General features: G+C 40.8%; 1 protein-coding gene across 1 annotated transcript; it reads left to right on the forward strand.

Moving 5' to 3' along the window:
• Positions 1 to 1,249: 1,249 nt before the first annotated feature.
• LOC130928080 (zinc finger protein 771-like) lies at positions 1,250 to 18,517 on the forward strand. The gene is made up of 3 exons (XM_057854308.1): positions 1,250 to 1,454; positions 4,429 to 4,563; positions 16,417 to 18,517. The coding sequence occupies exons 1-3, from the start codon at positions 1,319 to 1,321 to the stop codon at positions 17,403 to 17,405; spliced, it is 1,260 nt and encodes a 419-aa protein (XP_057710291.1). The 5' UTR covers positions 1,250 to 1,318; the 3' UTR covers positions 17,406 to 18,517.
• The last annotated feature ends 3,018 nt before the right edge of the window (positions 18,518 to 21,535 follow it).

The raw sequence follows: 21,535 nt of genomic DNA on the forward strand, positions 1-21,535 counted from the left end.
GCAATGTAGTTTTACAGCTTTACCACATTCTTCATTTACTTTGTTACTTATTAGTGTTGCTAATCCACTTCGTTCACCTGTCATGGATGGTACGCCATCCGTAATAATCCCAGAAATTCTATTCCACGGGAGTTTCATGTCATCCACGGCAGCGCAAACAGAAGAGAATAAGTCTGTTCCTCTCGTTTGGTTTTTCAAGCTCGCGAGGTCCAGTAGTTCTTCAGTAATGTTCATTTCATTGTCCACTCCCCTCAAAAAAATGAGTAACTGAGCAGTGTCAGAGGCGTCTGTGCTTTCGTCACAAGCCAGCGAAAAAAAACTCCTTTCCTCTGGCTCCCAATTGTCTTTTGATGTCTGATGACACTTCTTCAATCCTGCGCGCCACAGTGTTACATGCCAGGCAGACTTTGGCAAACTCATGCTGCTTCTCAGGACAAATTTTTTTCACCATACTCATCACGCACTCTTTAATAAATTCACCCTCAGTGAAAGGTTTACAATGCTTTGCGATCAGTGCTGCTACCTCGTAACTAGCCTTTGTGGCATTCTCATTTGACTCTCTGGCTCTTGCAAAATACTGCTGCTGTGACGATAAACTAGCTTCCAGTTTCTTCAATTTCTCATTGCGTTCCTTCCCTGCAATCTTGTCATAAATGTCAGCGTGTCTTGTTTGATAATGTCGCTTGACATTGAATTCTTTAAAAACAGCCACTCTTTCCTGGCAAATGAGGCAGACGCAGTTGTTGCCTATTTCAATAAAGAAATAGTCAAATTTCCACCTCTCATTGAAGCGCTGGCCGTCACAGTCAACTTTTCTTAGTTCATTGTCGCCATTTTAGAAAATTGGGGGTAAAACGTCACACGCAGTGATGTCACTCAGAGTGCTGCTGCCCTCTAGTGGTTAAATGAGGAACAGCATTCAGTGTAAACTACTTCATATGCTGCTCAATTTATCAAGTCAATGTGCGGGCCAGACGTCATGGGTTTTATGACAGAGGCTGCGGGCTGGATGAAATTTGACCACGGGCCGCATTTGGCCCGCGGGCCGGAATTTGGACATACTGGTCTACACTCTGATGTGTTTCACTGGTTGTCAGGAGGGATTACTTTTAGTCTGTAACTGCCTGATCTCGTGCTGAACCGTCGGTCCAGTAGGTGGCGGTAATGCCCCACGGCACCGAGGGGTAAACTGCCAATAAACAGAAAGAAGAAGAAGAAGTTTTGTCGCCTAGACGCCGACTTCAGCCTAGCCTAGCTGGCCAACCGCAAACAAAGCTACAAGGCACGTCGTCAAGCGTTCTGAAATCAAGTGGGGAGTATGTTCGCAAGAACTAAACCGGCTGCAGAAAAGTTCCAGGAGGGACTTTGTGGAGTAAAAGAGGAGCCCCCACATCACCAAGACTCGACTATGTGCAAAATAATGCACTCAAAAGTTGTTCTTCGCAGACTCGAAGGTTGGTTCACTTTCGATGATACGTTTACTGTGCACCGATGTTCCCCAAGCTTTTTGCGCGCCGGACCAGTGTGATGTGGGCCTTATATTCCTGGACCTGCAATGTGTGGCAGAAAATGACAGTAAATATAAAATAAACACGAAGGGGCTGAAAACGAACATTAAGTTCAGGGGAAATGTAGCTCTTCATACAGAATCAACCTTTTTTTAACAGCGGCCTTTCCTAAAACTTGACTTGGTCGGAGGCATGTTGCCACGAGGTATGATACTCTCCGTGCATTCGGTTTTGTTGCCTCGTTTGCCAGCTTTTAGCCATATATTATGCAGAATGGAGTCTGTTGTAGGCTCCTCTTTTGGCTCTTTCCTCATAAAAAAAAGCCGTCCAAAGACGTCGTCGCCCGCAGCACACAGCCAAGAGCAGCTAACGTTACTGTTTGCATTGCAGGGTTTCCCCTCATTTTTTTTAAGCTGTGGTGCTAGTGGTGGGCTGCATCGGAGGCGGTCTGCCCCACCAGGTCGTGCCGCGGCAAAATTGTTTGATTTCATGACAAATCAGAATTTTTTATGAACAACATTTGTTTTTCCCCAATAAGAACCATAAAAAAGATCTAATTCCAAAGTTTCATTCTGCCTGGGAACACTTGATTTTCCTGGATTTATTTATTTATTTTTTATTTGACGTCTCTTTCATTAGGGAAATCGGCAATAGACCCCAATCCCCAACATCGCACAATGACGTGTCGCAGTATTGTGCCGCCATATTTTCCGTCATTGTGTGTCCATATTGTCAATGGTCTCAATTTATCCTGCAATTGATAGTGCAATTCATGGAAGCCCCAGTGCTTTCAGATGCTGAAAACTCATTGGATGTGTTGCATAAAAGGCGTTATGTGGAAAAGCTTCGGTCGATCCATTCACCAGATCCATATTTGATGCCGAAATCGATATTTTTCGACCCGCTGTCTTCACCGTCTCTGCCTGACATCTGCTACCCTGATATCTACAACTATCTTGTCCACAGAAACTCAGCCTATTCTCATGAAAGTTTGAAAAACTTTAAGAGCAGCACTCTAAGCAACATTACCCCGTGTGACACTTTACTTCCAATTTTCTAAAATGGCGACAATCAATCAATTAAAAAAAAAAAAAAAATGATGGCCGACACGTCAAGGATAAGCAGATACTGGACTATTTCTTCAATAAAATACGCAACAACTGTGTCTGCCTCATTTGCAAAGAGACAGTCGCTGTTTTTAAAGAGTTCGATGTGAGGCGATATTACCAAACAAGACACGCTGATATGTACGACAAGATTACAGGGAAAATACGCAGTGACAAATTAATGCAACTCAAAGCTAGTTTAATTTCACAGCAGCAATATTTCGCAAGAGCCCGAGTGTCGAAAGAGAACGCCACAAAGGCGAGATTGTTGAAATTATGAATTAAGAAAAATAATAATAAAGCAAATGTGACACATAGAAGGGCTTTCTAAAATTTGTTTAAATATATTGTTCTACGTAAATCAGCCAAGCCCCCACATTTTTACCACACCAAATCTGGCCCCCTTTGCAACAAGTTTGGACACCCCTGTTTAACTGATGATCTGTAGACGAGGCCAGCTTCTTTCACTTGGTACCAGCTAAATATTATTCAAAAAATAATGATGGTGGAAGAAATAAACATCTTGAATTTGATCAAGTGATTGTGTGACGTTGGTGATTGGGGTCTATCGGCGTGAAAACACCCCTGTAATGGCAGCCAACTACTAGAGGGCGACATACACAAATCACTGGTTAGATTAGTAGTTTTTTTCAACATTTATTTCAATTTGTATTCAATATTTTTTTCATTTACTTCATTCTTGCATTCTCGTTCCCCTTGTAACTGCATGAAATAATTTTATCCGTCATTGGCTCATCAAACTCGATGGACAAGCTTTGAGTTGATCGAGTCAAGCTATTTCTCCTTCTTTCCAAAAATGAGTACCATTGTGAAGGCTAGCCTGATCGCAGTAATACATTATATTCCTTCTTTGTAAGCCACATGCTCAGGGTCCGAATGTTCTGCGTCCACGTGTTCTGCTAAATCTAATAAATCCCCAGAGAGCTCGTGCAGAACCTCAGCAACCGCTGCCAGGTGGTGAAGGTGAAATAAAAGCTAAAATAATTTCATGCTGCACAGGGGGAGTAAGAGTGCAAGAATGAAATAAATAGAAAGTGAAATAAATAAATGTTGAAATAAATAAATATACAGTATATATGTTGGAATAAATGCTGAAATAAATAAAATAAAAAAGGATAAATAAAATGTGAAATATATAAATAATAATTGAAATAAATACATAAATATTGAAATTTTAAAAATTAATATTGAAATAGAAGCATTTTAATGACACATTTAATCATTTATTTAATTTTTGCTCATCTGGACCGCCATACAAAGCCGTCGAGTAGAAAATTAGAGGAGAAAAACACCAGCACCTCTCTGTTTACAATGACATAAGATAAGTTCTTCATCACAAATTGTTGCGACATGTTTTGGTCTTCAATTATATTTTCCTGTCGTCATGCCGTCAATGGGTCAGAGTTGAGAACCCTGTTCAGATTTATTTTCACTCTCCGTGGATTACATTCATAAATGGAAACGGTGTCGAGTCTGAAGTTTTGCAGTGTTTTAGGCATTTATTGCAGAACGTAAAAGCCATTCATTTGCTGCCCTACTCACATCGGCAATATATGGCTTGGGCTCTTTTATGCTTTTATTCCTTTTTAATGGATTTTATGTGACTGTTTTTGTTGATGTCTTCCTGATTTTAATGTGGTGTCAAGCACTTTGAATTTATTTGTGTTGGATTGGATGACAACAAAACATAAATAAACAAAAAAAAGGGCAAGGAGGAATTTTCTCCAACAGAAAACAATTCTGAGGACTCAAGTTTGCAAATGAAGAAATAAAATTTGTTTGTGGTCTTGCAGATCTATATGTCAGCCAAGCCCATCTTGAGCACCAGGAGTCTTCATTCGTCAAGGGGGAGGAGGAAGAGTCGCTATGCATCAAGGAGGAGGAAGAGTTGCCATGCATCAAGGAGAAAGAGTCCGTTCACATTAAAGGTCATCCCAACTATTGTTTTTTTTCTTTAGATGAGGCAGAAATCACATATGGTACCTTCTCATCAGTACGAAAATGTCTTTCAGTCGAATATAGTAGATTTGCTTTCTTAGTAGCTGTGCAAAGGACTCGTGAACAGACGTAAGGTTTGCGCCACGGCAAAGACTTGACTATTGTTTGCAGAAAGAAGGATTTCTTTCTCTGTAAACAAAGTTGCTTTGTTTGAAGTAATTACATAAGGTAAATATATTACGCGTAATTTGAAATATAGAACAGACACACTGAGTAGCGCAAACAAGTGCGTAACACTGTGTCGAACACACTGACGGCAAACATCTGGTCACCCAAACAACACCAAATCAAGTGGAACATTTACAGGGTCCCCGCGGGTTATTAAAAGTATTAAAAAAGCATTTAATTTAGTTTTCCATGATTAAAGGTATTAAAAGTATTAAATTAGCTGTTGTAAGTCTGGAATCTTTTCACCGTGGTCTTAATTTTCAAGAACATCTCAGTGCAACTAAAATTATATCCGTGACGAAGTTTTTTTAAATCCATAACGAAGATGACGCATCAAATTTTTACGATGCACTGCACTACAAATCGAAATGCAACTCGTGCGTGCCAAACCACCACAACCGGCAAAACGGAGAATCCACCCATCTCTGCATCGGGAATGCGTCCGTTTGTCGGTGGAATGGAAACCCTGCAGGCAGAAGTATTGTGGATTCTGAACACCAAAACAGACCACCATTCATATACTATCAAATGAGTCCATTGGTGATCTGTTTCAGATATTACATCATTTTTGGTCAGCATCGGCTGTCACAATGTTGGTCATATTGCGTTTTGTTCCAGAGGGAGCGTTCCCGATGTCGTAACTGTCTTTTTTCACGAATTTTCAGTTGGCAGAAAAAAAACTCACATTTTCTTAATGTTTAAATAGTCTACATATTTTTATGATAATTATAAATGCATTTACAGAATGAAATAACGCTGGAAAAGTTAGTTAAACATAATGTTGGTCAAATCGTGTTTTTTTCCGGAGGGAGCATTCCCGACTTCGTAACTGCAGCCAATTTAAGCTCATTAAGACTTTAAGATAGAGGTAAAATTGGGCTTAAAAAATCCAGCCCGAACCGAACTGGTCCGCGGGTATTAAAGCCCGATCCGTGTTTTGTGTGATAACATTTGTGACGATGTCTGCATAAAACCCTGTCTTTTGTAACGAATTCTCAGTTAGCAGGAAAAAAAACGCACATTTTCTTAATGCTTAAATAGACTACATATTTTTATGATCATTATAAATTTATTTACACAACAAAATAACGCTGGAAAAGTTTATTTAACATAAATAAACAGATGCGGTTTTGCGGACTCGCAGAGGGGAAGATTAAAAAGGGCATGTAGGCACGCTCTGCAGACAATGACCATACAGCGCCTTCTTTTTTTTATGCAAATTATTTATTTTATAACAAGTATTCCTTAGTTTATCATTCATACATCGTTAATATATAGTTATTTCAAAAAGTTAGCGAGAAAGAACCCTGGCCTGGCCCGACGTAATATTTGACATTTTAATTTTGGTCATGTTTTCAGTTTTATTTAGCTGTTTCCAGCTTGCTATGTTTATAATTGCGATGTTTGTTTACCGCTTTTCCTCTTACTGTGAAGAGGGAGGAAGTTACATCGGCCGCCGCTATGATATTTAAGTCATCAGCCATCTGCTGTGACCCGGGAATTTAACGCCTGCTTTCCCGCACACTGCTTCCCATGTCAGTGGACACGGGAAATTGTTTTCACACACAACTGCTGCACGGTTAAGTCCCGTGATATTCCCGTTGTTTTGGAGTATGTGATAGGGGCTCAAGTTACATCCAGAAACTTTAGGTTGCAGTTTATGGGTCATGCGAAGGCAGTGGACCTGCTCAAACATTTCGGTTTGCCTTTCGAATGAATGTGAATTTCGCCGTTTTAACTCAAGAGTTAGCCATGTTCACTGGGGTCTTGGCAGGTACACTAGCGGCTAGCCTGTTACAGAAAATGCGGTCTGAGTCCTGTCCTCCTCCTCTTTTTGTCCATAATTATTGTGTGCGTTTAAAAAAATTCTGACAGACTTTATAATGTTACTTTAAATGTGTTTTAATTGTATCTTCAATATATGTGCATTCTTTTGTCAAACACATTTAGTAATTGAGGTTAAATTTGATGTTCAGTGCTTTATTTATTTAATATGATTCAATATGATCTAAATAATGGGTGCAAGAAAAGTATTAATTTTCAGTTGAAATGGCATTAAAAAAGGTCTTAAAAGTCTTGAATTTAGATTTATGAATTCTGGGGGGAGCCTGATTTACTCATAGAGGTGTGACAAAGGTGTGTGAAATTTCCGGTTCTTAGAATACTCGCAATTCAGCCGCTGAACGATTTACAAATATCCATATTCCGATTATTTAAATATTCCAAGTAAAGTGGAACTAAAACACAGTCAGCGCGGTTTTCGGGATGCAATAAGGAATGGACCGAGAGTAAACATCCAACTCAAGTCAAGCCGCTAGATAAACAACCGGCGACAGCCGCTGCAACCAACACCCAGTTGCTACAAACTTCGCCCACGTTGCTGCAAACTACGTCCACATAATGCTACAATAGATATCACATGTATGTAGAACTAGATGCGAAATGAGACTCGCCGGCGTTGGTAAACAGCCGCCATCTTAAAGCAGTAGACTTCTCAGGAAGGCTCTTGTAAGAGCCATATTCCTGATTAGTGTTATTAATTGTAATGTTACTCCTTGCCGCTAGGGTAAGCCTGAACGATATATCGTTTAAACATCGCTATCGCGACGTGCGCGTGTGTATCACAAGCACGTACGATAGTTTTTTTTTTAATCCACATACGCCTTGCTTTCTGCTCTGCGTACAGCCTCACACCCTCCCTCTCCCAGTCCTTTGTTCCTCTCAGTCACTGCGGCACTTCCTTATTAAAGTTAACGATGACTTTGATCTGCTAGCATAGCAGCAACAACTTTTTCAGTGATATTTCCACCAAAGGTGACTATTCAGGATCGCTCTTTCGTGACGTTACCGATGGCAAAGGCTCCCAGGAAAGATGATCTACAATTAATCCCTACATGTTTAAACCTGAGGCGTCAGATGATGACGATTTACTTGACACAGATGTCGTCATGACGCCAATTGACAGCTTGACACTTCACGAACGGGAGAGTGGTAAGCTTAAGTCCAGCATCGTGATTTTTCTATTTGAGAGAATGCGATTACATGGTTGTATATATTTTCCATGCTCTCCACATAGCTAAAACTGAATATTAGGTTATGGGATAGCTCCTACCCATCTAAAGATGCTAAAGCTAGCCCAAATGTGGCTAAATAAATGACCTATGTTTTTGATTTTTCAAAATAAATGACAAAACGATTTTTTTCCCAGGTGTTGCAGTGAACCGTCAAGTAATTACCCTTCCAAGAGTATGCCTGTGTCATCAGGAGATCCCAGACGTGAGAGCCAAACTTGAGGAGGCTGAAGCACTGAGAGGGGCATGAATTACATTAAAAAAAAAAAAAAAAACTATAAATTGTAAACAACATTGACATATTTTGTTGACTGTTTAATGTATTCTATTGGTATATAATGTAATTATATTACATTCTGAAACAATATTCAATAGGCCACAATAATAAGTGATACCAAATTTATGTTGAATCGGCATCAGCTTTCGCTGTCAGATTGTGACACTACAAAGTTAAGTTATACCAAGCAAACAAAGGCACACATCAAAACATAAATTTAGTAAGCAACACAAAGTTAGGATAGCAACGGACTAGCGCAATATTGAAAAATGATCATGGCAGTAGGAAATATGTATTTACTCTTTTCCGTAGCATTAAGTGTTCTCTATACAAAGATAAATCATTATTATTAAAATATGAAGGTAACTAGATTTTTCTTTTAAAAATGTGTACTGTATTTATGACTAGTTTATGATTTCATTTCATCAAAATTTGCTACATAGATTTCTCCTGTCATCGTCATCTGATGTCGCAGATGGAAGGAATTCAGCATCTGACAGGCCTCATAGGATCTCTTCAGTCACTTGGGTCATCATATGACTCCACCCACTCTCTCTTGATTTTGGGAAACTGCGTGGTGACTGACTTGCAGCCCTTTTTTCATCGTGTTGAGGGTTTCCGCCGGTTAATTTTTATTACTCTATGTATATCAACCTTCGAAATAAGAAACATCCAATCTGGAGTAGCTCCCATGTACCTGGGATCTGTAAGTGAAATCTCTCTCTCTCGGATGATGGTACCTCCACGCATCAATTAAGCCGAGTCAAACCATCAATCCCAAAACTGGAACTGACTTTCTGGTCTGGGTTCCCATTCCACCTAGCAATCTGTCCAGGTTGGAATCTAAGACACAATTAAAGTCCCCTCCAACTACAATAGTTCCCTTACCTTCCTCTGCCAATTTGGAAGCTATGGTTTTAAAGAAGGTAGGACAGTCATCGTTTGGTGCATACACGTTTAAAAATGTAAACGTGTCTGCACCAATTGTGCCAGTTATCATAATGTATCTACCTTCCTTTTCTCTTAGTTCTTTTTCGCAATTAAAAAAGACATTGCTTTTCACTAAGATTGCAACCCGTCTTTTTCTCCCGCCTTCATGCGATGCACTATATACTTGTTCCACCCATTCTCTTTTTAATTTCAAATGTTACTTTTCAGATACGTGCATTTCTTGTAGCATCGCAATTGAACATTGCAATGCTTTAAGTTGTGCAAAAATGTTCTTTCTCTTAATTGGATTTCCCAGCCCCTTTGTAGTATAAATGACTATGTTCAAACCCTACGTGGTGCAATATTCTTAGTCCTTACTGTCATAGGCTTAAGGTGAATGAAATGCACTCTCTTATTTGTTCACTTAACTCCTTGACGACTGATGGGACTTTATCATTAAACAGAACGTAGAATACTGATAATTTTAAAAAATAACAAAGTAAGACAACAAAAACGGCGATCTTGGCTTCCAAGTCCTCAACTGGCTTCCTTCCAAAGATAACCAGTTCCCGTGTGGTATCGGGCGGAGGGTGGCGGAGTACCTCCGGGTTAATGTCACAATGTGAAGCAGTCATTCTAATAGACTGCCAGTGCCTAGTAGCGCCTGAGTGCGAACCACTCATAGTTTTAAATCAATCTTTGCTGATATTACACCCCCGAATGGCTTAGTGATAGTATAATATTACACCATGAACTCGGCATCAATTAGTAGCAAAATTTTAACACTTAGAATATATGTACAGCTAAACAAAGCAGCTGTAATAAAAAAAAACAATAGTTTCAAAACCATTTGTATTTTAGAGCAAATATTAAAGATTTCTACCCTATGTATTTAAACAACACCATTAAAACGTGAAAACAAATGACATTATCTAAATACAGGTATAGCTAGTATAAGCAACCTGTAGCTGAGCTTCACTGTGTGAATAACAATCCCAAAAAGAAAATGAAGTAAAATCCAACAGCCTTACTTCTTGTTATGTGCGCCCAGTCATTTCAAGAGGAGAAACATGTCAGGTGAAAAAAAACCTGCAGTCCTCTTCAGTGAACCTGTTTGCTCCACGGCCACCTCTTTTGGCGTTGCGTCTCTCCCAGCGGTGTCTTGCCAGCTCTCTCTCCACTTTATCCTGCTCGTCCACGCGAACTTGAATGCTCAGTTCACGCAGTTCCGACACCGCGTTCATCACCGTCTGGAAAGTTTTTTCCTTGGAGCCGACGGTCATCCTCAGACGAGCAGGATACAGGCACTTCGCTTTCATATTCTTTTCCTTCAGTTGTTTCACAATGTATCTGACTTGAGCGCGTTTCCTCTGCAGCTCCGGTGAGTAATCATTATCAAAGAATATTTGCCTCTCGTCCATCTTCACAATGCGCTGTCTCCAGGCATGTTGCAAAATCAGTTCTTTTACTGTGTAATCCGAAACTTTAATCACGATGGAGCGAGGAGGGTCATTTTCCTTCGGTTTCGGCATGAGAGGCATGTTGGCTTCTTTTAGTGGAAGGCTCGTCAGGACCTTCGGTAGTAGCTTTTTGACAAAGGTTGCCATATCTTTTCCCTCGCTTCCTTCGGGTACTTGGTATAGCCTTATGTTCTCCCGCCTCACTCGATTCTGAAGGTCTTCAAATCGTTCCATTAGTTCCCTCTCACGTTGCAAGAGGAAGCCGATTGCTTTGCCATGAGCATCGATGTTTTCCTTGGCGGTGGTTATACGATCTTCCGCGTCGACCACCCTCTTTTCCAGCTGAGTTAGTTGAGCTCTCAGGCCTCCGATTGAAGTTTCAAGTCGAATAAATGATTCATTGGTGTGTCCTTTGAGTTCCTTAACCTCCATCCGCATTTGTGAGATGTCTTCGCGTACTTCTTGGTTTGATTGAAGAATTGTTTGCAACATTTCATCTGTGCTTTTAGCCGTAGATGCAACATGCTGACTCGCATTAGCCTCCACCGACCTGGCAGTCTTGTTAGCATCCATTTTCTCCGGCAATTTTTCCTCTCCGTCCTTATTTCGAAATTGGTATCTGGAGCAGGGGTCGCGTTAACCGGATATTTTCCGTCGTTGACCGGTTTTTTAAAACGGTGACGGAAAAAACTGAAATCCGTCCGTCATTTTGACAGGTTGCAATTCACACCCCAGACCACAGGGTGGCGAGTCAGCATATTAGCTATGGTCTCTCTTAATGCATGACGTCGTTGGCTCTTCTGTCAGAATATTGTAGCGTCACCGGGGTCTGGCGGCGGCACCGTGATTGACACATCAACGCGAGGTTCTTATTGGTGCACCCGGTGTGCCAGCGCGTCATCCAATCACCCAATCACATGACGTCACAATTCCGCCCCCCTGACCGGAGCCGCCATATTGTGTGTCAGCTCGTCATATTTACACATTACCGCTACGTACATGCCTCCTATTACGGCGTGTTTTTCTGCTCGTTAATATTAATAATCAAAATGGTGAAGGCGTGTGTGGCAGTTGGTTGCTGTAACAGAGAAGATAGACGGAGAGACTTGAAGTTCTACCGTATTCTGAGAGACCCGAGATGAGAGCGAGATGGACTGCTGTAATTCGACAAGAAATCTGGGCACCAAACGATCACCACAGACTATGTAGTAATCTTTTTATATCTGATAAGATGCATTTAATATATATTTAGAAGATTTTGGGCTGACAACCACAATTAAGATCGTTGTGTGACGTTGGTGATTGGGGTCTATATCGTTGCCTCTTTTTTAGGGCTGTCAAACGATTAAAATTTTTAATCGAGTTAATTACAGCTTAAAAATTAATTAATCGTAATTAATCGCAATTAATCGCAATTCAAACCATCTATAAAATATGCCATATTTTTCTGTAAATTATTGTTGGAATGGAAAGATAAGATAAGATGGATATATACATTCAACATACGGTACATAAGGACTGTGTTTATTATAACAATGAATCAACAAGATGACATTAACATTATTAATATTCTGTTAAAGTGATCCATGGATAGAAAGACTTGTAGTTCTTAAAAGATGAATATTAGTACAAGTTATAGAAATGTTATATTAAAACGCCTCTTAATGTTTTCGTTTTAATAAAATTTGTAAAATTTTCAATCAAAAAATAAACTAGTAGCCCTATTCTGTCCTCAATGTGTGTGAGTACACAAATTGACAGACTGCGAACATAAGTTCCAAAAAGAAATCAGACGGTGTGTCAAAGTTGCATGGGTTTTACTGAAGTCATCTCTTTTTGACAGGAGCACGTTTCTTGTATTTTTGTAAAACTGAAAATAACAAGGCAATGTGTCAATGACTTGCATAAATCACAAAATAACATAAAATGTACACACACGTGTCCATTTGAGCAGTAGCACTAGCCAATTAGCTCACAAGCGTCTAACAATGTAACTGCATTTCACCATATATGTGAACAAATTCAAATACACATCATCAATAACTATCTAATACTCATGAATATAAACAAAGGAGGAATATAACTCACAAGCGATGCATGTATTAGACACAAACAGTGTGATGGGGCTATGAGAACTGCCACTGAATACTGGATGCGGACGTTAGCTGGTCTGAATAGCACTGTCTATTAGTGTGAGTTCGCGTCGACATATAATTACGTCAGAAAAGCGCGCCGAAACCCAAATAATCAGCTGCACTGAATCGCCAACAGAGGGCGACATTACGCCACATAACATATGCAAGTCACACCCAAGCGCCAGCAGAGGGCGGAAAAACTCCATAAAACACAATTAACAAGTTGGCCTTTCACTGTACTGACATTTAAATCTGTCTGAGCGGGCCTAGTGCGTTAATTGCGTCAAATATTTTAACGTGATTAATTTTAAAAATTAATTAACGCCCGTTAACGCGATAATTTTGACAGCCCTACTCTTTTTCTTTGGGGGCGGAGTTGTTGGTAAGCAGAGTAAAAAGGGAGAAAAATACCACGACTTCCGTGTCTAATTTTTCGCCGCCAAGCAAGTGTTACAATATTAATTAAAAATGAATGAAAACTAAATACTATTGAATATGTCATCATTATCATTTAAAAAATTTAAGTGACGGGTAAAAATAGACTATGACCGGATTTTTATGACCCTGTCAGTCAAAATGACAGACAACGAAAATGTCTAGCGCAACCTCTGATCTGGAGAGTCTGTCGTTAGCGTCACTCTTGATGGTGTTGTTGGGCATATTTAGAGCTGAGTATTTTTCATTTGCCGTTCGGTAGGTTTATTAATCAGCAGAGCACACATTTCTGCGTGCTACACGAACCGCCGGAAGTCTACTCCAATATTTTTACAGGATATTCTTTTTATCCAAGTATTTTTCCCCAATAGCTAAATAAATGGCTTGAGAAGGACCAGTCAGCCCGTCAAGGGGGAAGGAACTATTCACAACGAAGAAAACGCGACGAAGAGAGCTGCAAAATGTCATTGTTTCTGTCTCTTAACTTCAATATTTTTACTGGATATTCTTTTTATCCAAGTATTTTCCCCAATTGCTAAATATATGGCATGGTCATGACAAATAAGTCTTGTGCTAAATGGAATATGAAATAATTAAAATGCACTTATTCAGGACGACATGGCAAAATTACTCCATAATCAGGGGTGCACATAAGTGGTCCGCATGCGCGCATGCGTACCGGACGTAGACAAACGCGCTGGCCCTCAACGACTTCCATACGCTTTTGCGTACCGATGGCTGACCACCGTATTTGCGGCGGACACGAGAAAATAACTTCTCAAAATGTCAAAGAGGCAGGCCACACTGAGTAATTACTTCCGTGTTCACCCACCCCTGTCAAAAGACAGACAGACGACAGAGACGTCACCGGAGCTACCGAAAAAAAGGACTTTTGCTGAAAAGTGGCTACAGGATGTACCATGGCTAGAAGCAAATGATGCTCGCACGGAAATGCGGTACAAAATGTGCCGTGAGAATCCCAATGTCGCCGATAAGAGCAGCGCATTTTATGTAGGGTCAAAGAATTTCAGCCATCCAAACTTTGAAAAGCACGAAAAAAACAGAGAGCATGTGGCAATTAAGCAAACTATCGATGTCAAACAGGACCCCGCTCGCCCTATAGACAAGTGGCGGAATAAAGGTAATGAACAGCGACATGCACTGACAAACGTGTTTTTGCTCGCATTTTACAAAGCTAAACATGCACGTTCAATGAGGTCTTATGAGGAGGACATCCCACTTTTAAAAAGGCTTGGAGTTAATGTGGGAGCCACATAATGCCCTTTATTTTGAATTGGTGCTTTTTATTTCTTTACATTTCACTTCAAAGTAATGGCAATTTTGTTGTGCCAGTTGATGTTAATCAAGCATTAATTGTTAATATAATTAATTAAAGTTAATTGGCTCTAAGTAAAGCTTGTCATAAATTTATCGCGTCAGGCGGGTCGGCTCTCAAGCTCAATGAGGACCAAGTCACATCTCCAGGTCCTCCTCTGAGAACCTGGGCAAAAAAATTATGTGCACCCCTGTCCATAATGGTCAAAACTGTCGACTTCGCCTTTACTGTCCCACCTCCCGAACGATATTTACATACATACACCTAAATCAGAAATATGTCATTTCCCTTCCCCGGCTTCGGAAAATGTAAACAAACCAAGAGGCGTGACAGCTAGCCGACATGCTAACCCGAACCGAGTGATGTTTCAAAGTCTTCCAAGCGAAAAATCAGACATAACTAGCCCGGATTATTTGACATGACGACTGGGTTGTCGATTGTCTTCGCGGATCGGCAAACCGCCCAGCGGAGAGCTATTTACAGTTCGTTCCCCGGAGGAGGGCGGCTGCAGTTGTTGTGCAGCTAACGTTCAGCTAATGTGCATGAGGAGAGCTTTTTATATGCCTATCAATGATCAAACGTAAGTAGTCCGTTATTTAAAGAAAGTTTGTAGTGTTTCCTTTGTAATCGCTGTATTCGTATTTGACATAATACAAAAGAAGATGTTTCCTCACTTCCTCGTAAATCCAATGGTCCCACAGTAGTAGGGCTTGTTTTTGCAAATATCCATGGTGAATGGGAACCTTTTGAAACTCCAAAAAGGCACACACGCGTCTCCCTCATAAAGCAAGATTTTTCTGCAGCCGTTTAGCTGGCGTGATGCGAAAAATAAACGTATTAATCTGCAAAATCAGCTGAATCCTTAGTCCTCATACACAACAGTACGGCTGTTTAGTGAAGAGGACGCCTTCACCCGTGCACGTCACAGCGTCCTCCTACTCAATGCAAGACCGAAGCCGGAAGTCACTCATTTTAATGGCGCGGGATTATAAAAACTAAATAAATATAGCGAGCGCTTCCACACACATCCAAGCGGTCCATATCATTCAGGAGCATAAAATACCACGTGTATTATGAAATAAACACGCTTTTTCATGTCACATGCACTTTAAAAGTGTTGAAATTACATAAAATGCACATTTTAGTTGTATTTTTATTTGTAAACACGTTGTATGGCTCTAACAAGTACACAGACATACGCAGTGACTATAGAAAACATTTAATCATAATGAAATGCTTATATTCAACCAATAAATATTGGACAAACACGTTATTGACTTTATCAGTGATTCATTGCTTCCAACTGACAGCTCCGCACACTTCACTGCAATCAGCCAGTTTTGCTGTTTCGGCGCAAGCGCCGTTAAAGGATTGATTAGTTTTCCCCGAGACGAACATGACGGCGTTCAACGCTTTTGATTCGTAGCCGTAAACTTTAAATAGTCCACAGACAAGATTCCTAGTCGTCGAAAAGAAAGTTAAAAAAAAATCCAACGTCAGAATTTGGTGGTTACAGATACAAATGTTTAAATATGAACACAAATGCGTAAATATGAGAACAAATTTTTTATATACGTACACAAATGTGTAAATACGAGTACAAAGCTTCCATAAGCCGTGTTTTAATGACCTCATCACAAGAGGACTGAAGTTCTTCATACAGTTTGATGGTGAACTTTTGGTCTTCAAAACATTTCAACCGAAATTGCATTTTTAGCTATTTTTGGCCGATAGTTTTTTGGCGCCGAATTTTTCGGACGCATCTACACGCAAAACAATGTTTCTAACGGCTCAAAATGACAACGCATATTTTTCCCACCATTTTTTTGTGGATACTTTTCAAAACCGCACCATGTACGTAATCCACGAAACCGCAAGAGACCACTGTACTCGTCTTCTCCATGTTTTGCAAAAAGGAAAGACGCAGTGGTAGTCCATAAAATATATCAATGGTTTCCTTGTGTCTTGCAGGTTTCAGAAAATACCAAAAATACCGTAGTGCTGAGCGGCAGCAGCCAGAATCTCCTGGCGTGAAGGAGGATGTTGAGCTCCCCCAAATCAAAGAGGAGGAGCCAAAGCCCTGTCAACAGAAGCAGCTTCCAATCAAAAAGGAGGAGGAGGAGGTGCCATGCGTTAAAGAGGAGGAACATATCACCAGGTTAACTGGTGAGCTCTTGAAGAATGAAGATGGTCCGAGTGAAGCCGGCACAGGGGCGGAGCCTCCAAGCGGCAGCAGCAGCAACTCAACAGAAGGACTGCAAGCAGACATTTTCATCGCTCCGTCAGACAGAAATGGCGCCACGTCACACTCACCTTACAATGATGATGGCAATAAGACATCTAACGGTGACGACAAACTCTGCAAATGCTCTCAGTGTGGGAAAACCTTTGCTAATAAGTATTCTTGTCGGAAGCATATGAGGAACCACACTGGTAAAAAGCCTTTTTCCTGCTCAGTTTGTGGTCAAGCATTTGCTGAAAAAGGAACCTTAAAAAGACACAAAAGAACCCACACTGACAAAAAACCCTTTTCCTGCTCAGTTTGTGGTCAAAGATTCAGGCGCAAGAGCAACTTAAAACGACACACAAGAACCCACACTGGCGAAAAACCTTTTTCCTGCTCAGTTTGCGGTCAAAGATTCAGTTACAAGAGCACCTGGAAGCAACACACAAGAACCCACACTGGCGAAAAACCTTTTTCCTGCTCAGTTTGTGGTCAAAGATTCAGATGCAAGAGCACCTTGGTAGAACACACAAGAACCCACACTGGCGAAAAACCTTATTCCTGCTCCGTTTGTGATCAAAGATTCAGTTGCAAGAGCAACTTAAAAATCCACACAAGAACCCACACTGGCGAAAAACCTTTTTCCTGCTCAGTTTGTGGTCAAAGATTCAGCTGCAAGTGCAACTTAAAACGACACACAAGTACCCACACTGGAGAAAAACCTTTTTCTCGCTGAGTTTGTGGTCAAGGATTCACTCGAAAGACAGGATTAAAGAGCATACAACAGGAGGAAAAAAAAGTCTTAAATAGCATAATTATGTGATTTAAAATCATATTTTGAGACGATTCGACTATATACAACAATTTAGCAAAGCGCAGATGACGAGAAATTAGTCTTTTAATCTGCCGGTTAGCCACGCCTACCATTATAGGGCTGGAGCGTACCCAACAGGTGGATTACGTCAGCGGGTGAATGGGCTCATCGGTTTTACTATTCAGCCCATTGTGGGGGAATGATTCAGAACGAGGAAAACGCGACGAAGAGAGCCGCAAAATGTCATTGTTTCAGTCTCTCCAATATTTTTACAGGATATTCTTTTTATCCAAGTATTTTCCCCAATAGCTAAATAAATGGCTTGAGAAGGACCAGTCAGCCCGTCGAGGGGGAACTAATCACAACGAAGAAAACGCGAGGAAGAGAGCTGCAAAATGTCATTGTTTCTGTCTCTTCAATATTTTTACAGGATATTCTTTTTATCCAAGTATTTTCCCCAATTGCTAAATAAATGGCATGGCTATGACAAATAAGTCTTGTGCTGAATGGAATATGAAATGATAAAAATGCACTTATCCAGGACGACATGCCAAAATTACTCCATAATGGTCAAAACTGTCGACTTCACCTTTACTGTCGCACCTCCCGAACGATATTTTATGACACCTAAATCGGACATATGTCATTTCCTTTACCCGGCTTCGGAGAATGTAAACAAACCAAGAGGCGTGACAGCTAGCCGACATGCTAACCCGAACCGAGTGATGTTTCAAAGTCTTCCAAGCGGAAAATCACACATAACTAGCCCGGATTATTTGACATGACGACTGGGTTGTCGATTGTCTTCGCGGATCAGCAAACCGCCCGTCGGAGAGCTATTTACAGTCCGTTCCCCGGAGGGGGGCGGCTGCAGTTGTTGTGCAGCTAACGTGCAGCTAATGTGCACGAGGAGAGCTTTTTATATGCTTATCAATGATCAAACGTAAGTAGCCCTTTATTTAAAGAAAGTTTGTGGTGTTTCCTTTGTAATCGCTGTATTCGTATTTGACATAATACAGTGCCTTGCAAAAGTATTCGGCCCCCTTGAATCTTGCAACCTTTCGCCACATTTCAGGCTTCAAACATAAAGATATGAAATTTAATTTTTTTTATCAAGAATCAACAAGTGGGACACAATCGTGAAGTGGAACAACATTTATTGGATAATTTAAACTTTTTTAACAAATAAAAAACTGAAAAGTGGGGCGTGAAATATTATTCGGCCCCTTTACTTTCAGTTCAGCAAACTCACTCCAGAAGTTCAGTGAGGTCATTTAGGACAATGTTGTCCTAAATGACCGATGATGATAAATAGAATCCACCTGTGTGTAATCAAGTCTCCGTATAAATGCACCTGCTCTGTGATAGTCTCAGGGTTCTGTTTAAAGTGCAGAGAGCATTATGAAAACCAAGGAACACACCAGGCAGGTCCGAGATACTGTTGTGGAGAAGTTTAAAGCCGGATTTGGATACAAAAAGATTTCCCAAGCTTTAAACATCTCAAGGAGCACTGTGCAAGCCATCATATTGAAATGGACGGAGCATCAGACCACTGCAAATCTACCAAGACCCGGCCGTCCTTCCAAACTTTCTTCTCAAACAAAGAGAAAACTGATCAGAGATGCAGCCAAGAGATCACTCTGGATGAACTGCAGAGATCTACAGCTGAGGTGGGAGAGTCTGTCCATAGGACAACAATCAGTCGTACACTGCACAAATCTGGCCTTTATGGAAGAGTGGCAAGAAGAAAGCCATTTCTCAAAGATATCCATAAAAAGTCTCGTTTAAAGTTTGCCACAAGCCACCTGGGAGACACACCAAACATGTGGAAGAAGGTGCTCTGGCCAGATGAAACCAAAATTGAACTTTTTGGCCACAATGCAAAACGATATGTTTGGCGTAAAAGCAACACAGCTCATCACCCTGAACACACCATCCCCACTGTCAAACATGGTGGTGGCAGCATCATGGTTTGGGCCTGCTTTTCTTCAGCAGGGACAGGGAAGATGGTTAAAATTGACGGGAAGATGGATGCAGCCAAATACAGGAACATTCTGGAAGAAAACCTGTTGGTATCTGCACAAGACCTGAGACTGGGACGGAGATTTATCTTCCAACAGGACAATGATCCAAAACATAAAGCCAAATCTACAATGGAATGGTTAAAAAAATAAACGTATCCAGGTGTTAGAATGGCCAAGTCAAAGTCCAGACCTGAATCCAATCGAGAATCTGTGGAAAGAGTTGAAGACTGCTGTTCACAAACACTCTCCATCCAACCTCACTGAGCTCGAGCTGTTTTGCAACGAAGAATGGGCAAGAATGTCAGTCTCTCGATGTGCAAAACTGATAGAAACATACCCCAAGCGACTTGCAGCTGTAATTGGAGCAAAAGGTGGCGCTACAAAGTATTAACGCAAGGGGGCCGAATAATATTGCACGCCCCACTTTTCAGTTTTTTGTTAAAAAAGTTTAAATTATCCAATAAATTTTGTTCCACTTCACGATTGTGTCCCACTTGTTGTTGATTCTTGACAAAAAATTAAAATTTTATATCTTTATGTTTGAAGCCTGAAATGTGGCGAAAGGTTGCAAGGTTCAAGGGGGCCGAATACTTTTGCAAGGCACTGTATATCCACCGGGGCATTTCAATAACTGAGCCAATTAATTCGATTTAATACATGAATAACATTTTTACACTCTGGATTTGGGACGTCCAGTTGAGATGCTTTTGAAAATGCTCAGGTGGATCCAAAATATAACAAGGAACTTACTTCAATGCAACTTAAATACAGAGGTAATTTGGGTGCTGCACCATCCACATGAATATCAATAAAGGTGGAGTCACACAGCAATAGGATTAAAAAGGTGCTGTATGTTATGAATTTTAAAGAACCTATATAACAAACCCTAAACGTGTGATGAGCTCCTCTCTCAAGTAGAGGTAATTGTCCATGGCCTTATATCCATCCACAGGAACTGGGAGGTTGTTCTGTGCCATTATACAGTTGTGGTCAAAAGTTTACATACACTTGTGAAGAACATAATGTCATGGCTCTCTTGAGTTTCCAGTTATTTCTACAACTCTGATTTTTCACTGATAGAGTGATTGGAACAGATACTTCTTTGTCACAAAAAACATGAAGTTTGGTTCTTTTATGACTTTATTATGGGTGAGCAGAAAAAAGCGATCAAATCTGCTGGGTCAAAAATATACATACAGCAGCGCTAATATTTGGTAACAAGTGCCTTGGCCATTTTCACTTCAATTAGGCGCTTTTGGTAGCCATCCGCAAACTTCTGGTTGAATCTTTGACCACTCCTCTTGACAGAATTGGGGCAGTTCAGTTAAATTTGATGGCTTTCTGACATGGACTTGTTTCTTCAGCATTGTCCACAAGTTCTCAATGGGGACTTTGGGAAGGCCATTCGAAAACCTTAATTCTAGCCTGATTTAGCCATTCCATTACCACTTTTGATGTGTGTTTGGGGTCATTGTCCTGTTGGAACACCCAACTGCGCCCAAGACCCAATCTTCGGGCTGATGACGTTAGGTTATCTTGAAGAATTTGAAGGTAATCCTCCTTCTTCATTATCCCATTTACTCTCTGTAAAGCACCAGTTCCATTGGCAGCAAAACAGCCCCACAACATTATACTACCACCACCATGCTTGACGGTAGGCATGGTGTACTTTGGGTTAAAGGCCTCACCTCTTCTCCTCCAAACATATTGCTGGGCATTGTGGCCAAACAGCTCGATTTTTGTTTCGTCTGACCACAGAACTTTCCTCCAGAAGGTCTTATCTTTGTCCATGTGATCAGCAGCAAACTTCAGTCGAGCCTTAAGGTGCCGCTTTTGGAGCAAGGGCCTCCTTCTTGCACGGCAGCCTCTAAGTCCATGGAGATGCAAAACACGCTTGACTTTGGACACTGACACCTGTGTTCCAGCAGCTTCTAATTGTTGGCAGATCTGCTTTTTGGTGATTCTCGGTTGAATCTTCACCCTCCTGACCAATTTTCTCTCAGCAGCAGGTGATAGCTTGCGTTTTCT

This window comes from Corythoichthys intestinalis, chromosome 13, assembly GCF_030265065.1.
Source record: "Corythoichthys intestinalis isolate RoL2023-P3 chromosome 13, ASM3026506v1, whole genome shotgun sequence".
Classification (NCBI taxonomy): Eukaryota; Metazoa; Chordata; class Actinopteri; order Syngnathiformes; family Syngnathidae; genus Corythoichthys; species Corythoichthys intestinalis.